This window comes from Meleagris gallopavo, chromosome 10, assembly GCF_000146605.3.
Source record: "Meleagris gallopavo isolate NT-WF06-2002-E0010 breed Aviagen turkey brand Nicholas breeding stock chromosome 10, Turkey_5.1, whole genome shotgun sequence".
In the NCBI taxonomy this organism is placed as follows: Eukaryota; Metazoa; Chordata; class Aves; order Galliformes; family Phasianidae; genus Meleagris; species Meleagris gallopavo.
This window is the reverse complement of record NC_015020.2, coordinates 22898013-22919891: the sequence shown is the minus strand read 5'-3', so window position 1 is coordinate 22919891 and position 21879 is coordinate 22898013. Positions and strand designations below refer to the sequence as shown.

General features: G+C 37.4%; 1 protein-coding gene and 2 long non-coding RNA genes across 3 annotated transcripts; 1 reads left to right on the top strand and 2 right to left on the bottom strand.

Annotated features, from left to right (window-relative positions):
• Positions 1–37: 37 nt before the first annotated feature.
• On the top strand, positions 38–21879 carry LOC109369324. Its single transcript, XR_002118254.2, has 5 exons — positions 38–122; positions 778–896; positions 17927–18153; positions 19789–19914; positions 20837–21879. It is a non-coding gene; the product is annotated as an uncharacterized LOC109369324 (long non-coding RNA).
• Positions 121–2806, bottom strand: LOC116216996. The gene is made up of 3 exons (XR_004160819.1): positions 954–2806; positions 785–843; positions 121–291 (listed from the first exon to the last, which is right to left on the bottom strand). It is a non-coding gene; the product is annotated as an uncharacterized LOC116216996 (long non-coding RNA).
• Positions 10789–18720, bottom strand: GPX7 (glutathione peroxidase 7). The gene is made up of 3 exons (XM_003208870.4): positions 18339–18720; positions 13141–13402; positions 10789–11323 (listed from the first exon to the last, which is right to left on the bottom strand). The coding sequence occupies exons 1-3, from the start codon at positions 18543–18545 to the stop codon at positions 11160–11162; spliced, it is 633 nt and encodes a 210-aa protein (XP_003208918.1). The 5' UTR covers positions 18546–18720; the 3' UTR covers positions 10789–11159.

The window sequence follows — 21879 nt, the reverse complement described above, 5'->3', positions numbered from 1 at the left end:
CGGCGCCGTCCGCTCCTCCGAGGCAGAGACGGCCTGAAGGGCAGCGCCTCTCGGAAGGGCTCGGTTCTCCCTCAGCACTCGGTCCCAAATCGAGGAGGGAGTTCAGGGAGCTCCATACGCCTGTAAGCTCAGAGCCCCTTGGTTTGATGAGGATAACATTATACTTTGTTTTTCTCAGAGGCCAACCTCACAGAGGTCTTCATTTCAGTGGTTTTATACCACTTTTTTGTTATCTGTTTTTTAAGAAGTGGTGCCCAGGCAGCCAGCATTCCCCGTTGAGGAAAGAGCCATCTGTGAGAGAAAGGTGGGGAGATCTCAGTTTGAGATACACCTGCGAGTTCATCAGGTGTACCTCAGGGTGTACTTTACCTACAGAAAGCAGCATAAGAAAAAGTCCTCTGGAGAGCCAGAGGTATATGCAGCCCCTCCAAAGACCCAGTCCTCAGCACTGCTGAGGTTGGTCTTTTCAAGCTGCAAAAAAGGCTAGAGCACAGGGATGATGAATGCCCATCTCTGAAGACATTCAAGGTCAAGCTGGACCTGATAGAGCTGTAGGAGTCCCTGTTCACTACAGGGGAGCTAGACTAGATACCCTTGAAGCATCCCTTCCCACTCAATTGAATTTATGATTTTAAGTACTTTGTTACACAAGTGACACAAAGTCACTTCAAGCAAAAGTTTTTAAAGAGGAAAGGATGTTGTTACAACAGTGAGAGAGCCCAAACTTATTTTGCAAAACCACAGTAATTCAGCTAATGCTCCACATTTTAATTTCAGGTTTTACCTTGAAATGATCCACAGGCAAGTGGGGTCTTCAGCAGCCAGGGTACATTCCCACAACACCTAAATAGGGTGAGGCTGGTAACAACAACAGTTGCCAAAGAGACCTAGATAAGGTAAGATACTAAATCTAGGACCCATTTAGGAAATAGACTGTAACACAAGTTACTTACAATACATGCCTAGGATTCATCTAAGAGCATAGTATACAGTAGTATACTAAGTAGGAGATAGGACTGAACCTGGGTAAACGGCTGATGTACCTTAAGAAAAGTCAAGCAACCTAGATATTAATTTAAATAGGGCACATGGACCAATGATTATGGGGTTAGGGCGGAGGCTAACCCGGTGAGAATAATCAGGACTCATCAGTGGCCACTTAGAGTCCTAACACAGGTGTTTTTCACTACTGCATGTACTCTCTCTACATTAGGATGGTCTATTTGTCAAAAAGTATAAATATTCTTCAATTAGTTGGCTGTTGTTTTTTTTGTTGGTATGTGATCTCAAGAAAGAAAATGGCCAGATTACTATGAGATTATAGTTCTAATCTAGTTACCTGTATTATTCAGATGAATTGAGAATCAGATGAGTTATTTTATGATAAAATTGAGGATTGATTTATTCAGAATGCATACAGTAGAATGATCTACTAAAGATCAGAAGGTAGTATTTTTACTTCAGTTATATTGATAGTGTTACTACATGTTGTGATTGAATCATGGCTATTACAGTCCTTCATTCATAACATTTGTGGAATTTGTTTCTACTCCCTGAGCTTCTAAAAAAGCAGAAAATTAATTGTGGACTGCTTTAAGAGGTGCTGCTGTCTAGATCAACTTCAGCCCTCACTCTCAGATCTGTGTAGAAAGTTATTCCTTAACCATTATCAATAGGCAGACAGCTGCTTAAATTGCTTCCAAAAATAATCTTGTGGCAATTTTTTTGTAATTAAACAAAATAGTTGTATTGTGATTGAGTAACTAGTCCTGATTAGGAGTTACAACTCAAACTGACATTACTTGGTGTAGGCAATGTGTTCTGTCACATAAGAGTGATGCAGATGACAGAGTGATATTTTAAACTAGAAAGGGAACAGAAGTTTAAGGGATGCATAATTACAATGTGTGAGCACAGGCAAATTCACATGACAAGGCAAAGAAGACCTGGATTTGGGGGAATAGGAAGAAGACTAAGTTCATTAGATATTATTTATGTATGAAGCTTGGAACTGAATGCAAGTTTCTTCCTTGTCCCCATTCCTTTTCTCTCAGCAAATACATTTAAATCTAGGAGTTGAAATACATGTTTCATTTAGTTCTCTTTCACAAATGTAATGGCAAGTAGTAACGCTTAATTAATTAATACATGTAACAAAGTTCTGTATGCTAGTTTGAAATATGCCAGATGACTCTCATGATTGACAATATGAAATTTCACTATTTTTTCTATTCGTTTTCAAATGTAAGAAATTACACTTAGAAAATTATATTCAAATAATATGAGGTTACTCAGAATTTAGAAATGCCAGACTTACAATTGATAACATGATCACACACTATTTCTTAAGAGATTTTATCTCACTTGACATTGAGGTTCTAAATATTTTATTTTCTCACTCTTCTAATATATGATGAAAAGTTGATCTGCTGAGTGTTTACCATACGTACTGTGAATGCAGTTATTTCAGCTGTGTTTCTGTTCTAATAGTTTTGGTTGCTTCACAGGTATTAATTCATTTTTCTGTGTCCTGTGAGATGAAAGATTGGGCTATTTATCTATTCTGCAAATACCAAAATATGCCATCACCTATTTGTCTCTCATGCCTGAGTCTGGAAGCAGAGATGTCTATTGGAAGTCTCAATTATTTTTCTTCTGATAGGAAAGCTGAGGATACTTGTTATTCACAAAATGTGTGAGACCTTTGAACAGAGAATTACAAAAAGTTCAAAGTATTGCTTCCAATTACTACGATAGCATTTTATTAAAATACAAAAATATTAATAATAACCCTGGTGGGGGAATTTTTCTGTATGTAGTTGGCTGACAATGGAAATGTATGTTTCCCCTGCATTTAAAAATGCATTTAAAATGTATTTAGATTTTAAAAAATATACTGCAGTGTTCCATAAGCAATCAGAATAATAGCATATGCGTTGGTTCAACCTCACTGTGGATGACAGTGCTTTAAGTTTGTTGGGGAAGAAGTCACATGGTGTATTCCTTCTTGGTACATGTATTGTATATAACTACAGGAAGACTTTTCACTCCTGATACTGTGTTAGTCACAAGCAATGATATGCTTTCTTCTCTTGACATTTTATTTCCTAGCTGCTAAAGCTCATTTTTTTCCTCCCTGCTGGTGCTGAGAGATAGTTTGTCTTCCATATTGGGAATGCTACTTAATTTTGAAATGATGTAAAGAGAATCAATTTCCATAGCCCTTGTACCTTTGGCTGACACTAGAAAGCTGTATTCAGTTTCAAATTCCTTTTCACTTCAGCAATGAAGATAAGGAGCAGTTGTCCAACATAACCTGTCATTTGAAGGAATGATAAAAAAGAAGTATATTCTTTTTGGTTTTGTATGTTTTCAAGACACTTTATGGGTCTTTCAAACCAGTTACATTTGCACAGCAGTTATTAACCACAGAACAGGTGAGGTTGGAAGAGACCTCTAGAGGTCATCTGGTCCAACCCTCCTGCTCTAGTAGGGCTACCTGGAGCTGGTTGACCACAACCATGTACAGACAACTTAAGATCTCCAGATGGGAAACTGCACAACCTCTCTGGGCAACATGTCTGTGCTCAGGTACTTGCACAGTAAAAAAAAGAAAGTATTTCCTGGTAGGCATAAATGGGGACACATGAGGTTCTACCTGAATATCTCGTCTTGTCACTGGGTACCACTGAATATAATAATATTCAATAAGGCATGTGATTGTTGTCTCTTAATTTGTGTCCTTCCTTATCAAAGCACATGTTTACTACAGAGCTGCAATGGGTGGAATTGCTCTGAGTGACAGACAAGACATTTTGAAGATACTAGATGTTGTTTTAAATCAGAATTCTTCAGGGGGATTTTCAGTAGATATTAGAGTGCTTATAAATGATGTTTTGAAGAATATAAAACAGAGGAAAAATGTACCATAAAATGAGGTCATTTTTACTTGTTGATACTGTCATCTGTAGCAGTTATGGAGCTCAGGTATCTGGTATGGAACTTAAGGAAGAACATGTCTTAGGACAGATTCATGAGAAATTGCTTTGATGTTGGTCAACTGAATTTTGGCTACATCAGTGGAATGGTTTTTTCTAACAGAAGTGGAGATGGAGGGTGGCACAAAAGTATGGTGAGAGCATTTTTGAGAGCCAAGTCAGAATGATTCCAGCAATTGATTGTAGTCTGTTGTGCTAAAATGCAATTAACCTACATCCTTTTTCATCCTGTGTAAAGACATATTCTTGTTCAAAACTTTGCCAACAGAAGCATCATAAACACCTTTTTTTATAGTCTTTTGCCCTACTTTTATTAGAGAAAGGAAAAAAATGAATACTGATTATGAACAAAGCCACAAAAAAGACAAAATAGGAATGTCTTCAAATTATTACACTTTCCATTGGACCCCTTTTCCTCCTTTCATCTATTGTGTTTGACCTACTAAATGGCATTTTAAGAATAACCATTAATAGGCATAATACTTTCATACTTTGTTAATTGAGGCTTTGAACTTAAATTAAGTCAGAAAGAGGCATCAGGGGAAGAATCAAAAGAAACGGTCAGAGGTAAAAGACTGGAAAAGCAATGAACTTTTATCTTCACAGGTAGAACTGACAGAGAACTCAACCAGAGCAAATTAAGTAATCAAAGGGAGAGGTATTTCCAGGCTGATGTGGAAATTCACAAGCTTGTTTCTAACAAATAGATGATTATACATCCACTTTTATACTTGCAGTAATTACTGCTTTTTGTTATTATTATTTTTTAATATAAATTAATTACTTGCTCTTTCGTAGTGACTGATAACAAAAGAATGTCTCTGCTCTCTCATCTTCTTTAAGCACTGAAATAATTTTCTCTGAACTTTCTATCTGCAGGTGCAATTAAACCTTTTTGTTGCTAACAGCTTCACACCTGAAACTTGGGAAAGATTTATCCATATCGGCTGGCCATCCATTAAAAAAAAAAATCTATATTATAAGAATGATAGTGTTACATGTTTATGGCGTAGATTATTCATATTACAATAATTTTTAAGTGAGCTCTCTGAAATATTTTTGTTTTTTAGAACTATATGAACTTTTGGTCCCAAGTTTCTTAATCTCTTTTTTGACAAAATACATCTCCCATGCATGCAGTTAACAGCTGCAATTGGTGACCTGCAATTTCCAGTATTCTATAAGATTAAATGATTCATATAATTCAGTGGTTTGATCTTACAATTTCACTCAATGATTTATTCCTGTTCACTTCAGCACAGCTATTTGCTGAAGAGATTGGCCATCTCTAAGGTTAGCAGGAGTTTTATTTTAAAGAAAATTTTGTTATGAGAAATGAGCAGTTCTTTTATAACCGAGCTGTTCCCCAGTCTGAAATATATGGGGAAAAATATCTGTTCTGACAAAATTCACCATATCTACTTATAAGTTTTAAAGTCATCAAAGCTCTCTTTATTGGCATCTAGATTCTATTTCTTGGTGTGAAATAATTTTTTCTCTTACATTATCTGTATATTTTTAAACATTTGAATATTTGAACATCAATCTTGAAACATTTCTCATTGATTTTATCCAAGCAAAAATTTTCACCTTAACCAAATTGTTTGTTATCTTCAAAACTCAAGATATGCATATTCTGTTCTCATCTGGAAGAGGAGACTTCAAATTTAAAATGCTTATATGACAGGAAAACATTTTACTGTGTATCTCTAATGCTTAGTAGTGCACCTTTGAGAGAACAGTATACTAGCACTAATAAAATAATGTTTTCAATATAGAAAGAGTACAAAAAAAATCTGAGTGGTTTTACTCTGCTAAAAGGTTAGAAAATTTATTTGTAGTATAGGCACTTTAATTATGAGAATACTTTTGACTCTTCTGCCCTTTTTTAGAAGATGGAGAAACAATTTGTGGATTATGGACATTTTCCTCTACAGCTTTTCTTCATTTATCATTGTTGGATTCATGTGTTTACTCGATAAAAATACAATGGTATCATAATTCAGATGAACACAATTATGATGAAACAGCTGCACTTTTAGAGAAAGGGGAAAAAAGACATAAGACTGTTTTATCTAATCTAGTAATAGCTTTCTCACGGTCTTTAATTTAAGAAAACTAAAGCTGCAGCTCCATGAAGTTAATATTTCTCTAATTTCTGTCTGTTTTATTCCACAGAACTGAGTTCACATAGCAAATCTTATTGAAGTTAATTCTCCTAAAAATTGTATTTTCCTGTCACTATAGAACATTATTTCTTTTACTATTCCAGTTCCATCAATTGTGCTTATAGGAAAGAATCTGACCCTGGTTCTGTTGATGCTATTTCTGAGCAGAGAGAAAAGAATCTGTGTAGACAACTTCATTTCAGAACTCATGCTATCCCTAACTTTCACAACACAAGACTGCTTACTCAAAATATAATAATCCTGCAACTGCTTTCATTTTCTGCCATTAGTTTAGAAGTTCTTCTTGTCAAACACAATATCTTGCAGTGCTCTGAGATAAAACAGCATGTCTTTCCTCCTAGGTCTGTAGATTGACAGTTTAGGTCAGGTTTTCTAGGCTAAGAAAGGAAAGTTACTGGTGCCAGCTTCAGCTCCTGGGTAGAGTCAGCTGGCAAATATTAGCCATTATCACTACACAGGTCCCCACTGTTGCCTCTATCTTTCTGCTGCAAAGCTGGCATAAATGATGTAAAAGATGAGAAGTGGAGTTGAATTTTGTTATTTCTGATCCTACGCTATAGGCAGTACTATGTTTGTGAGCTGGCCAAATGGATGAGTCAGCTGTGTAGTATTAGTTCACACAGTCTTCACTGAATGGTAAACTTTAAGATGTAGTTCAAGGATTTCCTTCTACTCCACGTGTCTCTTCTGTGTAGCTTTAACATGGTTCAGAATTAGTTCATAGATCTGTGTTTTTAGTGCCTCTTCCATCAGTGTGTTTGCAAACTCTTTCCTGTTTTGCCAGTGATGTTTTTACTCCAGAGTGTACTAATACTGTGTCACAGAGAACACCTGATTTGTCTGCTAACTCAACTTCTTCCATGAATGAGTCAGAGATAAGCTTGTTAAGTTTCATTTGGCTCTATGAATAGCTGCAGTATACATTTACATGCATATTTGATAGTGTAGGAGAACTGTTGAGTCACAGCCTGAACCACTGATTGAGCACCTGGGGAATGGACCTGGTCAGCCTTGGAAGCACAGGTGAAGGCAATTCAGCTGTGAGACCGGAAGGGGGGAGCCTGGCTGCAAATCTCTTAGACCTCATTTAAGGGCTGACTGCCACTGGGAAAGGATCTCTAGTAGAGCTTTCTCCTGCAAACCTGGAATCTTGTGATACGGGTGAACAATCTTTTTCCCTTCCCTTATAGCACCTTTCTATTGTGCTAGTCCTTCTGTCAATTCCCCTCTGGTGAAACACCTTTTTCCCATTGTATTGATCTGTCCAATTGTTATAGGTTGATTCAAGAATTGAAGATAGCATCAAATTTGTTTTTGCTTAATTGTATGGCTATCTAGTTTTTGAAAAACATTATGTTCAGCTATTTATTGAGGTGGATGCTAATTTGTTTGTAACAGTGGTACCATCCAAGAGAGAGAAATTGTTTGGTTTGCTGATGGTGTTTCAGACCAGAATAACTTGAAACATCACTAGTGTATAACAAAAATACCAGAGGTAGATATAAGGGTAACTAGGCGGCTTGGTGTTGATCTCATTATAATGCTCTGTTCCATTGTTTTATTTCAATGTAATATATTTCATTTCAGAACTGTTTGGAATATATGCAGACCTGATTTCCATGCTTTGTGAGACAAAATTCTGGAAGTTTGCAATAGTCTTGACTGATTTTAATATCATATTTAGGCCTTTAAGTGACTTTTTTCTTCTCTGGTATGCTCTAGGGGATATGACTGAGGACAGTCACGTGTCTAGGTGGTTAGTTTAACATTTAAATTGGCTTGCAAAGAGTTTACACCTTCAGATTTGCAAGCTGTAGGAGATCAAGTCTTATGTGATCAACATAATCACTCTCCATGCATAAATGCTCATCTGTTAAGGCGAACTCCTATTTTCTCTATAAAGCAGACAGGCTGCAAAGCAGCTAGTCTCATGCTATAAATTCAGTGCTGTTTTACAGTTTTCAGGACCTGCTGGAGGGAAAAAGTAATTTCAGATCTCTGCATGATGAAAAGTAGTCTCAACATGCCAGCACAATTTTGTTTGCAATTTTTTTGGGTTTTTTTTTGAGCAGGTAATCATGAAGAACTAGATGTGAACTAATCTGCAGCCAAGAATATTTACTTTTCCTCTGTAACTTTCATTAAAAGACCAAAACATTTGTTCTGCAGGCTAGAATTCCAATGTGACAAAAGGTGGAATATATGCCACATGCTCAATCATAAAAATGTTTCTGTTAACTTCAAAGGGAGTATTCATGTGCTTAAAGCCATGTGCCTGTTCACATTTCAAAGCCTGCATTTGTAATACTAATTCTCTTTAAATTGGCAATTTGTTAAGAAGAGCACCAACCCCATAACGCTCAGGTGTCTGCTCAGACTTCACACTGCAGAACTTCTTAACTCCTACTAAAATAATAACATTAACAATTACAGCCTCACTGTTCTTTGGCAGAAAACCTTTGAAAATCTTGACAGCAAAAATTATTTTTACCTCAGCAAAAACACAATGTACAGGTCCCCTGCTCTTAACCCTAGGATGCTTTAAGAAGAATCTAGTCCTGTCCAATTGCAGTATTATTGAGTGAAAGCTTTTTTTCCCCTTGCTTTGTAATGCCTTTAAAGTAACCCAGAGATTATTTGTCCATGTAGAATGAGCTCTTTGCAACTGGTCATTGACATGACATCTTTTTAGACTTTCAGTATTTATCTAATAGGGAATGCAAGACCACATTTATGTAAGTCCGGATTTCTATTTGGAGTTGGACATCCTAAATTGAAATGAAGAGGGCTTAAAATGGCTTGCAAAGCATGATCTGGGCTCATCAGGGCTTCAGCTAATAGAAACATCTTTTATATGGAAAATACTTTTGGCTCTTGCTTTCTGCTAACAGCATGTCAGAGCACTGCATTGGCATCAATGGACAGAAAAGATAAATAACTATAGTCATAAAAGAGCTCCTTTCTTAGTAGTTGGGTTCTTTGTCCCAGCACACTGCTGGCCTAGTCTGATTCTGCTTTTTTTGTCACTTTACTTTGTAACAACTGTCCTGAGTGATTGATGTAAGCATAGACCAAATGACTGAATGGATGGTGTCATCCACTTTTCTCTCCATCAGAGAAAAATATAGATATGTTCACTGCCACTTGTACCAATTTCCTGTACTCTGAAGCTATGCTCCAAGAGAGAATTAGCTGATACAGCTTGGAGTATGTTTATTAGTTTCAATATAACTGAACATTTCCACCCTCTATTTATCCTAAAGTGTCTTTGATTGCAAACTGTCTTTTCATTTCCTTCCCATTTCTTCCTTCTTACCTGATCCCTTTTTTTTTTTATCTTTTGTACTTCTGTTACTTCTTCCTTTTATTTTCTCCACCTCTTTTTTTCTACCACCCCTAACTAAAAATTAAAAAAAAACCCAACACCTAGACCTTGCATTCTTTCAGGGAAATTCAGCTTGCTTTGTACAGTAAATCTCTGCCCCTCAGAGCCGTTCTTCAAACCCTAAAACATCTCCAGTTCTATACTTCCTTAGACCAGACTATATAACGTGTCCAAGACCTCAGAAGTGAGCAGCTGTTAAAGTGTGTGCTCTGTAATGGACTCTAAGATCAATTCTTTTATTTCCAATAGTTCTTCCTCCCCCCCCCCTTTTTTTTCTGCAAGCCAGTGCATGCCATAATGCTTGCCTTTGATTTCAGCTGAAGACTGGATGCTGAAGAGCTATTCCAGCTCATCACTGCCATTATAAGTTCATACCGTGGCCAGAGCAATTAAGGCTTATTTATGTGCTTGAACCCTGACAACTGCATGGACAAATACTGTTTTTGCTACTTTAAAAAGCATTACAAAGCAGCAAAATTCACTTGTCAATAATACTGCCGTTAGACAAGACTGGCTTCTTCCTGGGTTTAAAAGCAGGGGATCTGTACACTGTGTTTTTATTGATAAAAAGACTTCTTGCTGACAAGATTTTCAGTAGATTTCTGTCAAAGAACAATGGGGCTGTAATTGTTATTGTTATTATTTTAGTATACACTAATAACTTCTGCAGTGTGAAGTTTGAATAGATGCCTGAGCGCTACCTTTGAAACAAGGGTACAACTAAACGTTTGCAACATTAAATAATGTAGCATTATGCAACAGTCAAATGTTTGAAAAATGTGTTCTATAGGAAAACGTTAATTCTCCAATGTTTGTACGTGCAGCAAAATCAGATGGTATAATACATTGAAAAATAAACTTAGAATCAATTATAGGAGGTGAGAGTAAGTCTTCTAAGCCACAGTGCTGTGAAAGCAACAACCATTTCAGGCTCTCGTCCTCCAGATGTTCCGATGGCTTTTTCTGTCATCTGATAATCTTTATTGGATGAAAAAAATGCTGAGATCTTATAGCTTTCAGAGAGTTTTTACAGAGACTTTGTATTCTGTTTCTTTTAAGTTTTATGAATGTTTTCCTCAGGCCCATAACAACTGACTTTATGGGTAGATGAAATTAAATGTTTGACCTTCATAACTAGAAAAAAATACAATACAGTTGGCTTGGACTGGACGTATCTGCTTTTGCCCTCTTCCTAGCATATGCTTTAAATCACTCGCACACTTTTTATTCTTTATTTTTTCATTTAGATTGTGATCAAAATATGACAACAGAATTTTAGATGTCAGAAATATCCCAACTGGGAAATTCTTGTTACCCTGACCCTATTTGCTAGAGGTACAGTAACTGGTGCTGATGCGACCTTCTTTCTTGGAAGGGCCAAATAGAATATATTTGGGGATAGCAAAAACTAATTTAAATTAAAAAGTAATTAAATTTTATCTGTTTTCTGCATTCTAAAGGTGGTGAATATCAATTCCACTGGTCATGTTTTCCCTTCTGCATATTCTCTCTTTTGGAATGTGGAAAGACAGAGCCCATTCCTAATTCTCAGTAAAGATGTAATTGACCTGCTATGATTTTTGAAAGTCATAATTCATCTTTTTTCTTCAGGATGATTTTCCTCACAAGTTCTGTAATGTGAGGTCTTATTTCTTCAACAGAGACAGTAGAGTCCCAAGCCTTTACTACTTTCCCATTGGGGTCTACCAAGTATTTCCAGAAGTTCCAGGTTGGTTCTTCTCCTGTAGAATCTACAGGGAGGAGGGGGGGAAAAAAAAGAAAAATGAAAGAAAGTCATGTTAACCAGTTCTTCAGTTCTTATTTGTACCAATCTGATGTTTACCAAAGAAAGAAGGAATGTCAAATCTAGAGGGTATTCAGAGTGAATATTAAAATGATGTCTGAAAGGGAGATTTAACTAGACATTAGTCCCCTGGAGAATAATGATGGAAGCACAGTCAAGCTTGAGACAGACAGAAGAAAGGACTGTAGTCATGAGAGAGACGTGTATGTACCCTATGGATGGTTAGAAACAGTTGAACACTGATAAGGAAATGGAATTTGGGATATAAAAAAATCTAACTGCACTGAGAATGACAAGTTGTTTGCTCATCCAGAATTTTTCCTCCATGAACATCTGGTATTGTATGCTTCAGAAGAATATTTCAAGAAATGCTATGTGAAGAAGTAACAAGGTAAATTATTCTAGGAGGTTTCCTCCTAATTCTCATATGCTACTCTTTCTCTCCGCAACTACATATTCATTTCACTACAGTGGTATTTTCAGCCTTTACTATCTTTTACATAACTAACAAAATGTTCGGGATTTTGAGTAAGACAAGGAGTCTCATTACACTAATGGCACAAGCACAGACCCTACAGACAAATTAGCATCTTTTTTCCACTGATTATACAATAGAGAAAATCTCATATGGGATCCAAAGATATTTCAGAGTATTCTCAGTATACCGACAGACTTACATGGTTGACTGGTTGTTAAGCTGCAGTAAATATACTGCCTCCAGCAGCTTCCCTTTGCGTGTGGGCAAACGGAAGGAAAAGGCATGCAAGTATCATGTGACATGTCTGTAGTGACAAACTCAAAGGGAAAAACAGAAATGGAAGAGCATGTAGAGAATTAAAGGGAATTTTGACTAGCAGAAAGATCCACCTGGGGGAAGGATTGCTTTGGGTAGCCAAAAATAGTAGTGGAACTCCTTTAAATTCAGTGATGTGTGGGAGAACATTGTGGTGTTGGAGAGAATAAGAAGTGGCATGGTTCTTGCAGAGTGCAGTTTGTGATACCATGTCATCTTGGTCTTTTTTATAAATAATTCCTGGAAGACATTTCTTTCACATTAGATAAAGGCTGTCATTTAAGTCTGGCATTTAAATGGTATTTTAGAGTGTTTATTCAGTAAATGAAAAAGTGTCTCGATAGAGAATATATTGCTTTACAGTGTATTTTGTTAGCTGTCTGCCAAGAATGAACAAAGCCTCTTCAAGTAGCATTTAGCTATAATACAGATCAAAACTGGAAGAATAGTACAGCATGGCTGTTGCAATGTTTGATAAGGAATGAGGAAGGAAGTATTCAAGATTAACTCTTAGTGGCTGGTTTCACTTTTTGGTGAAGAAGTAAATCATGTAGGCACTTTGCTTCCACTTATCATAAAGATCATTAGATGAATCTTTAAATCCCACCTGCAGCAGTTGTATCACAGGAGAACTGCTTAAAAGATTACAAAGTGGGAAAAAATGAAGATCAGGTGTTGTATGCATGTAGGAGAATATTTCAAGACAAAAGAAGTGACTAGCTCTTACTGGGCATTTGCTATTGTAGAGTTCTTCATCCCTTGAAGTATTTTCTAAAAGCTAGACAAACCTGTTGTATTGACATAGAAGTCCTGCCTTGTGCAGGAGGGCTGGCTCAATGACTTTTGTCTTCTGAAAATTCTGTGCTGTGGTCCTGTGTGCGCAGTCATAGGCATTATTTTTAATCAGACAGTATCCTGTGTCAGGAATTCTACACTGGGGAAGCAACCCATTACCATTCCAGATTACTCACCAATTAAGTACTTGAAAGCAGGAATTGCACCAGCTCCACTGACTGCGACTTTGCTGAACATAGGAAAGGAGGCACCGTATGTCTTTCGTGCAAAACTCTCTATTTCTTTGTTGGTGTCTGGTTCTTGCTGCCCAAACTGATTGCATGGGAATGCCAGCACATTGAAATGATATGGGCCGAGGTCTTTCTGTAACTGTTGTAAGGCCTTGTAGTGACTATCTGTAAACCCACATTCACTTGCAACGTTGACAACTAATGACACCTGAAGAAGAAGAGGGTGAGAGATTAAAAAATGCTGCACGTGTCAGTTTTCCAACAGGTAGGCTGGGATGCAGCTCAGTTTCAAAAAATGAGGTTTTCTGCAGAACTGTGACTGAACACTCATGTTTGAAACTGCATTAAGTTTTGTTCACGACAGAAAGATTTAAGATATGTATTTCTTTTATGAATTTCCATTGGGCAACTGTGAATATAATCAACAAACTACTAAGTAATCTTAATTTCCAGTTATGGAGAGCCTACCCTATGGAGAGCTTCTCTGTTCTGCATTTTGGATAGTTTCTAAGCATTCTTAAGAAGTGACCATTCAGCTGAGCAATATTCAGTTGCCTGGAAGAAATCTGCACATTAATGGTTGTTTTTGATTGTCCATTTATCTGTTGTACAGCATCTGTTGTGCAACATCTTTTCTTGTAAGGAATTTAGTACTCAGAACTGGCTGATCCATTTATCACAGCCAGTGTAGATGTGCTGGCAATGATAAATGGATGCACACAACTTCTAGATTGTCTACTCATTTATGACAGAATGGCAACATCTGAAATATGAAGGTTTACTGCCCCAATTACAGATCCAAAGTAGTGAAGTAAGTGCCCACTTTAAAGTTTTCTTGAGAGTAGAATAAAGCTGAATATTGCAGACCTTTTAGATACAGTATGATTTTATTAATAAAAGTAGCAGTGTGCAGCTTATGGCGAGGTTTCTTTACATTATATTCTTTTTTCAAACCATTCTTTAAGAGTAATAAGCCAATGCAAATATTATACCACCTAGTGAATCCAGTGGGTTTCCACAGATTATACATCAGCCCAGAAGTTGTGCTTCATTTTAAATTGCAAAAAAAAGTTTAAATTCAGTCATCATCGCCAGTATATTCCCCAGTATTGCTACAACAACAGTAGCTATTCGCATCAATCTTTCTGCAATAGTTAGGAAGCTTCATGGAAGCTGGCATGTAGGCTTCATTATTGTCAGTGTGAGACAGCAGTGCTGAAGGGCTCAGTGCAGCAAGAAGGGAGCCTAAAGCCTGGAGATGTTAATTGATCTGATCAAAGTTACACAGCAAAAAAGTATATATAAATATATCTATCCTAACTCAGCCTCCATACTCATGTCTGTGACTGCTGCCTTTGCTCAATGTAAACTTTGGATTCTAATGTTACCATTGTTCCAGGTTCCTATGCAGGTGATTTTATGCAAAATATAAGATTATGTAGGAAATATGAATAGAGCACATCAAAAATATATAATTAATATATGAAAAATACAGCACTACAAATAACATTAAGTCTCAAACCCAAACTCTCAGATAAAAGCTCATAATCTGGGTAAGGTATGGAATGATAGGGTGAAGTTCCTGTAGGTGCAGGAAGCAATAAAGAGAAAGCTAAGGTGAAGTTGGTGTTTATAATTTCTTATGTTAAACATGTTGTGTGTTTTGTGCCTTGTATAGGCAAGTGTGTGGCTATATTTCAAGTGTTTTCTGAGCAGCCCTATTTGTTTTCCCTGGAAAACAGAAAGGTAATCTTCTAAAGTAGAAGCTGATGCAATCTTTGTGTTGTAGTGTGTTAACAAAACACAGTCTAAGCAATCCCTATAAACTTGCATATGAAATACTATCTGGAGCCATCTAGCTAACTTCCAGAGCACCGTAGTCATTCAAACTACATTTAAGATCTCTACTTGAAATTTTAAATATATGCCATATAATTAGGGTTTAGGATTTTCTCTCCTCTCTGTTTCCTGTTCCCTCTCCTCCCCTCTCCTTTTTTTATGAGAAGACACGATGATTTTATGATGCATTCTTTCACAAACTGTCAGCATTGCAAATTAAACTTGTATTCTGAATAGAATGATTAAAAGCCTTTACCAAGCTATCTCATAAGCGTTTCTGTCTGGTACCACAAGTGATTAAATGTGGTAATTTGTATTTTTTTTGTTTTCTTTTAATAAATAACAGCTATTCTTCTTGTCCTCATAAAGAGATTGTACTTTGACAACTATTAATGATTTAAATTAAGCTCAGTATTCCCTTTGACTCTTCTCCCACCTTAGGCTCTGAGAGTGCAAGTCAAGCACACCACCTAGTGTGCAATGCCAACAATTCGACCTGAACCTTTCAAAACCAATTTAATCTGAATTCTATATAAACTGTTGTCTTTTAATATTATCCTTTCCTTTACTTTCCTTAGAAAACCGATGCATTCTCATAGTGAATTCATCTATTCAACACTGCAAATTCAGTTCTTGGTTTACTTGATGTTTACATAGTGTACCCTAGAGATTTAAGAATCTATCACCTTTAAAGTAATTGTTTGTGGATCTTTTATCAGAAATGGTAGATGCTCATGTTCTTAACTGTCCCCATCTGGCTGATGAAAAGATCAGCTACAAATGTAAGATTAAACTGACTCAATTGTTACTTTCATGGATTAAAGTAGCAATTATTATAGCAATTATTTGTACAGTGATTAAGTATCAATACCCTATACTTATACACATTCAATAATACTACATTCTCAGACTGCAGAGAGCTAGGATGCAAGGTGCCTAGCATTGCTTTCCACAGTAAAATAATGCTATATGTCGTAGCAGTGCCTAGTGCTTTAAAAGATTATAATATCTTTGCTTCAGGGTTCCCAAAGAACTGTCCTAGCAGTGCTATATTACACCCCAGCACACTGTATGCATTGTGTGGTAGGCAGGAAGGCAGACAGGTTGGTACTATTGTATCTAGATGAGTATAAACACAGCAGGGAACAGCTGATGTGAGACTTCTAACTCCCAGACAAATGTATTTTTGGAAAGAATACTGCTTCATACTTAGAGCACATCTGATGGAGATGATAAAATATAAACTTTCTTGATTTAGACAGGTGTTCTGGTAAGACAAATCTTATCTGCATCCCATTGGTTCTTGTCAACCAACCATCACCACTCCTCATGTTTAAAGTAGATGGATCAACATCAGTATGGTAGCCTGGATAAAGCATAGCAGAATCACCTTCTCATGCAAGGGAGTAAAACAGCCAGCTTTTTGATCTACAGCACTTGTGGTACTTTTTTTTTTTTTCAGTTGTAGTATTCCTCTCCTTCTCTGCTTTCAGGTGGATGTAGTACCAGGCCAAATTTGTAGCACATACGTAAACTTCTAGCATTCTAGAAATTGTATTTCTTATACCCCCACAAGAAGAAAGATCTTCCTCATCTCTTTTTTAATATTTTTATTAAAGTGGAGGACAGGTTATATATTAAATACGTATTTACATCAGGAAAAAAGGGTATTTCAGAATTGTATGTAGTACTTTTCTTATTTACTCTATGATCAACAGTACTTCTAATTTGTATCAAGATGCACTTGAATGGAATGGAAGTTGAATTAATATCAGTCTCGCTTTTTTCTTGGTAAGAACAATTATCCCTATGATCTGAATACATAATTTAGATTAATAATGAGTTATTGGAGGACCTGCAAGTCATGCAGAATTCTGCAGGGTGGCTGGAACAAGTGCCTCCATTTTCACCCGTTTACTCCTTTCTATGCCAGAGCCAGAGATTCTGGCTCTGAAGTAAAGCTACAGGTGGTATTTGCTTATTCAGACAGATTTGTAGATGACATACAGAAAAAACATGCCCTTGTGACAGGTCTTATTGACAGAGACTTTGGAAGGAACTCTTTAAAAATAAAGCAAATACTGCGTAGATTGCATGTTTTTCTTTTTCCAAGATAGATATTTGAGTGTGCATTTGACCAGTTCTGCTTTGTCTTCTAACGAAATTGTGAATGGAGGAGGACTTTGACCAGATAAAGTTTAATGCCTCTCGTTTGGTTTAAACCCACCAGTATTTCTCTTTACTCAGCTGTTCAGGAAAATATATCCCTCCTTCTATGGGCCTTCTCTTGTGTTCCTGCAAATGATTTATGATTTGCCACTGTGGACCAGTGGGCTCAATAACCTGAGTGAAGTAACTGAGGAGGGTGAAAAGGATAGTGGAAACACAAAGCTGAAGCTCAGAGTGAAAGTGAAAGCAGTGCCTGCCTTTTTTGGTAGCATCACTTAAGATGCACCTCTTGAATGCTAAGGGTGGAGGTTGTGGGCTTTATGTTGTTTTATTTTCTCTAATTTCTGAATCTATCTGCAAGAACTTTATGTCCCTTTTCTTATCCTAACCTTGTTCTATAGGGACTAAGCATCTTAAATTGTCGAATCGCTGAAAAACAATCAGATTACATTCAGGGCAATTGTTTTTAAACTGGTAAGCTCTGCCTAGAACTCCTTAATGTAGCATTTAAATGAAATTTAAAGACATCATAAAAAATGTTTTCTTGCTCATCTTGTTGATTTTAGTATAACAAGTAGAATGTAGCATGATGTGCTACATTTTCACAATGCACTTACACAAAAATAACTGTCAATAAATCATTCATCTTTTACCACTGTATTACTAATTACGGTGAAATTTGTTAACTCCATTAACCACTGATCATTTTTTTTTTTTAATGCAGAACTTTAAAAGAAATGGGATCCAGGAAAAAAAAATTACTAAAACTCATGCAGTTAAAAGGCAGAAATAAGTTCCAAAAGTAACATGTACGAAGGTAATGTGCTTTAAGTTAAATAGCTGCCATCCAGTGCAATTCATCCTGCTGCACAAAGGACAGGCGCACAGGCAGTCCCTGCCTGCCACGTATACAGGGAGCAGCCTGCAGAAGGAAAACTCTGACACACAGAGGTGAGACCTGCAAATGCTTTATTTAAAGAGTGCAAAGACCTACGGAGCGATATCAAAGCAAGCACAGGCAACACTCCAGATCAGTTCAAGAGTCGCAAATGCAAATCTCTGTGCATGCATCGGGTTAATGTCCAATCTCTCCACCCCCCTTGGCTTCCACAAACATGCGAGGAGCGTGCACTTACCGAGCCCCTGTATTTCTCCAGAGATACTAGTTTGCCCCTGATATTTACAACTTTAAAAGTGTAAAAATCAGTCTCTTTCTGCTGAGTGGTGGAAAACGCTAAGAGCAGGAGTGCTGTAATTGCAAGGAGCATGGCTAGAGGAATGAGAAAAACTTTAGGGAAGGAAGAGGAAGGCTTGTGCTCCACACTGCCCTCAGGATCTAGCATGCTGCACGACCGAGCTGCAAACACTTGCCACAAAAGCAAAGCCCTGCCGGAAAGAAGAGACTGCTGCAAACGAAACTTTTGCAACAGTCTGGATCTTGCAAAGAGCACAGAATCATAAAATCCTTAAGGTTGGAAAGCACCACTAGGATCATCTAATTCAACCATAATTTAGCAGAGTCTGTGTCTATGCAAGACCTTATGGGCAAGTATTTATGGAGCAGCCAAATATGAAAACAGAGTGTTTCCTTGCAGTAGTGATGTGTCAAGTGAGGCCCTTTATGGGTATAGCCTGAATTGAAGTGCTAGTTCTTTGGTCCAAGAATAGCAAGATGGTATGCATCTACGGAATGTCAGATGTACAGATTTGCTTTAACTATGTCCTAGGAAAATAAGGGAGTTCTGTGATTTTTTGATGGATTTGCAAGTGCATTTTTTTTAGTATACTAACTATAAGCATCTAGTAACTGTGGTGTAATGTCAAAGGATATCAGTGGCTTGGTTGCTAGTGGTTACTGATTCAAGTGCTCAGAGCAGGAGACATGGCATACAGTCAGCAAAAACTGAGAATTACAAATGTGCCATGCATAATACCATGTGAAATGGAGCAGTGCTCGTGAGACCTTCAGGAACTTCTCTGTGAGGACTTGGTTTGCAGTGAGTGACAGGGTGATGTAGGAGATAGAACATTACCAAGGAGCTTTTAAGAAGCATTAAAAACTGAATGTGTTACCGAAGCTTTCAGGTTTATAGAGCCACGCCAGTGCCTAAGGATTAATGTACAGATGCCATTCTTGAGTTGTCTACAAGAAAAAATACCAATTTCTAACATTTTCTATGATGTCTGCTGAGGGAAAAGAATTTGTATATGTAAAGTAACAACCATAGAAGGCATTTGATGGTCATTGATTTTTTTCTTGGACCAAAAAACTGTTCCTCCGTGCCTGACTCTGATATTTCTTGGCAAAGAAAAGCAAAATGTAGTGATTTACAGAAAACAATTTAGTATATCCAAGGCATATTGGAAATCTATCTTTTGAAGAGCAAATCACATTTTGTAATCTGTTTTTGTTTTTGTTTTTTTTTTAACTGAGTATTTTGGTACATCTTTGACATCTTGATGAAATTTGGTTAGGTGGTCCAAGCATAAGTGGCATTACTGTAAGGGAAAAAAACCTTGGTTAGATGAAAGATTTAATGATAGTTCTTAAACATTTCAAATTTTGCATGCTTTTCTGTATTTCAGCTTAAGCAGACATCCAGCATTAAGAAATCATGGAATGTTCTACATGGATGAAAAGTCTTTCATCATGCTGTCTATAGGAAAAATAGATTGTGCTGAGAATCTGAAGTTCTCATCTCATCTTCACAGGTAAGTTCTGTATTTCTGGGCATTTTCCTACCTGTAGCACTGACCATGAACCAAGTGCAATTTCCTCACTCTAGAAAAAAATCACCTCAGAAGCTTTAGAGAATCTCTGAGACAGCTGAAGGTGCAGATTAGGGCTTTAAAATGCTTTAAGCTTTTAAATAAAGAAATTAAAACTAATTAATTCTAAAAACAGTTTAAAAATCGTTCCGACAATAAAAACAACTTTTGTTTGTTTGTTTGTTTTTGGCCAGAAAAACATAAAAATAAACTTTCAGTACACTTTTTCATTATTTTTAGATATAACTATATAGCATTTAAGTATGGGACAATAAATAAGGCATGGTACAAGCAAGGTTTTGCTCTGTAAAGGGACTCTATAAAATCTGCTTCCTACAGCCTCATCTTTATTGTCTCTGTTTTTTATGCAAAATTCACTTGTTTTCAAAGTTACATTTTATCCTACAATCTCAGCCCAGAATCTGAAGGGTTTTGATCAGTGGCACTGAATTGCAATTTCTTTAAATGATGGCCAGCTGGCAGTGAAATTCAACTTCCTCTTTTAGTGCCACGTATCTTTACTACTCCCTGCAATAAAATTCTGCAGAGAATGCAGAATTGTTTCCGAATACACACAGTGACTTGGTTTTGTAATGATCAAGTTTTCATGGCAAAATTGCACTAACATTTTCTATTCAAGTCTATCCAGCTATTTGAACTAAATTGCTGCAAGAATCTGATATATTCTAATGAAGTTCAGCACGTAGGAAAAATGCCAGTCAGTTTTGCAAACTGGTGCCTGTTTGCTCAGTAGCATGTCTAAATATTGATTTAGGAGCACTGCATCCAGCAGCAAGTTAAATTTAGTTATTTCTACAATTTAGCTTTTGACTTACCAAACCTAATCAATATCTTTGTCTAATAGGGCTGATTTGAAGCCACCACCCAGCTGACCTCAGCTGCCATCGGACAGCACTGTGGCACTGCAATTTTTGTCGCTGCTGACTGGACTAGGCCCATGTTCCTAAGGTCTGCTCTGCACAACTTCCCAGAAGCAAAATTGAGGTACCCATTCTTCATTTTGTAATATTTGAGCTTGAAGTGAACTAGGAGAAGCTCTAAGGATTGCAATGAATTAACAATACATTTGAAAGGTACATCTTGCCAGTATTCATAGCATCCAGAATTACACATTTTGCAACCTTCATTTGCCTACAGACTATCTAAGCTAGTGTTTTCAACACTATTATTTATTTTTAATAATTTCCTTTTCACCTCTTCCATAGTTCAACAGCATTCTTATACCCCTTGTTTTTCTGGACAGGCCTCCTTACCTGGGGCTTGGCAGTGCCAACAAGGCATTTCACTGCCAAGAGAGATAGCACCGTACTGGTTCCTTGAAATATTTGCCTTATTCAAACACTTGCCAATTCCTTTAGGTCACCCCGTAGCACTGCCAAGAGCCCAGCAGGCCAGCCCTTCTCTCTTGAGACCTGCCCAAATGCCAACAGACATGCTGGCCAAGGTGCTGTCCCTTGCCGTGGCCAGAAACAGCTTTGTAGCCAAGGCCAGGGAGCCAGGGTCCCCTTTCCCTCAGCATCCCAGGGATGGGAAAGGCCTGCAGAGGTTGAGCTTTACGTGGAACTTGCATTCCTTCACCAAATAGCAGCGAGCAGAGCAGGGGAATGGGGAAGGTCAGCTTTGAGGCCCAGGCTGTGGAGAGGAGCAGATCCTCAAAGGGCTGCGGTGCATCATAGAATCAGCAAGGTTGGAAAAGACCTCCGAGCTCACCTAGTCACCTACAAGACCGCCTACCACCACTATTTCCCCACTAAAACACGTCCCTCAGCGCCAATCTAAACGTTTTTCGGACACCTCTACCTGCTGTTAAACCCCGCAGGTCTGCAGGAGAGGGGGCGGGCATTCCGTCCCGGCACGGGAAAAAAAAAAAGAGAAAATGGGGAAAAA

What these genes read in the sequence shown, in the direction of transcription:
- GPX7 (XM_003208870.4), bottom strand. Translation starts at nt 18,545, where the DNA reads ATGCTAGATCCTGAGGGCAGTGTGGAGCACAAGCCTTCCTCTTCCTTC. An exon ending in TGGAGAAATACAGGGGCTCG is followed by an intron (nt 13,403 to 18,338) that starts GTAAGTGCACGC and finishes CTTCTTCTTCAG; the next exon opens with GTGTCATTAGTTGTCAACGT. An exon ending in TGCTTTCAAGTACTTAATTG is followed by an intron (nt 11,324 to 13,140) that starts GTGAGTAATCTG and finishes TCCTCCCTGTAG; the next exon opens with ATTCTACAGGAGAAGAACCA.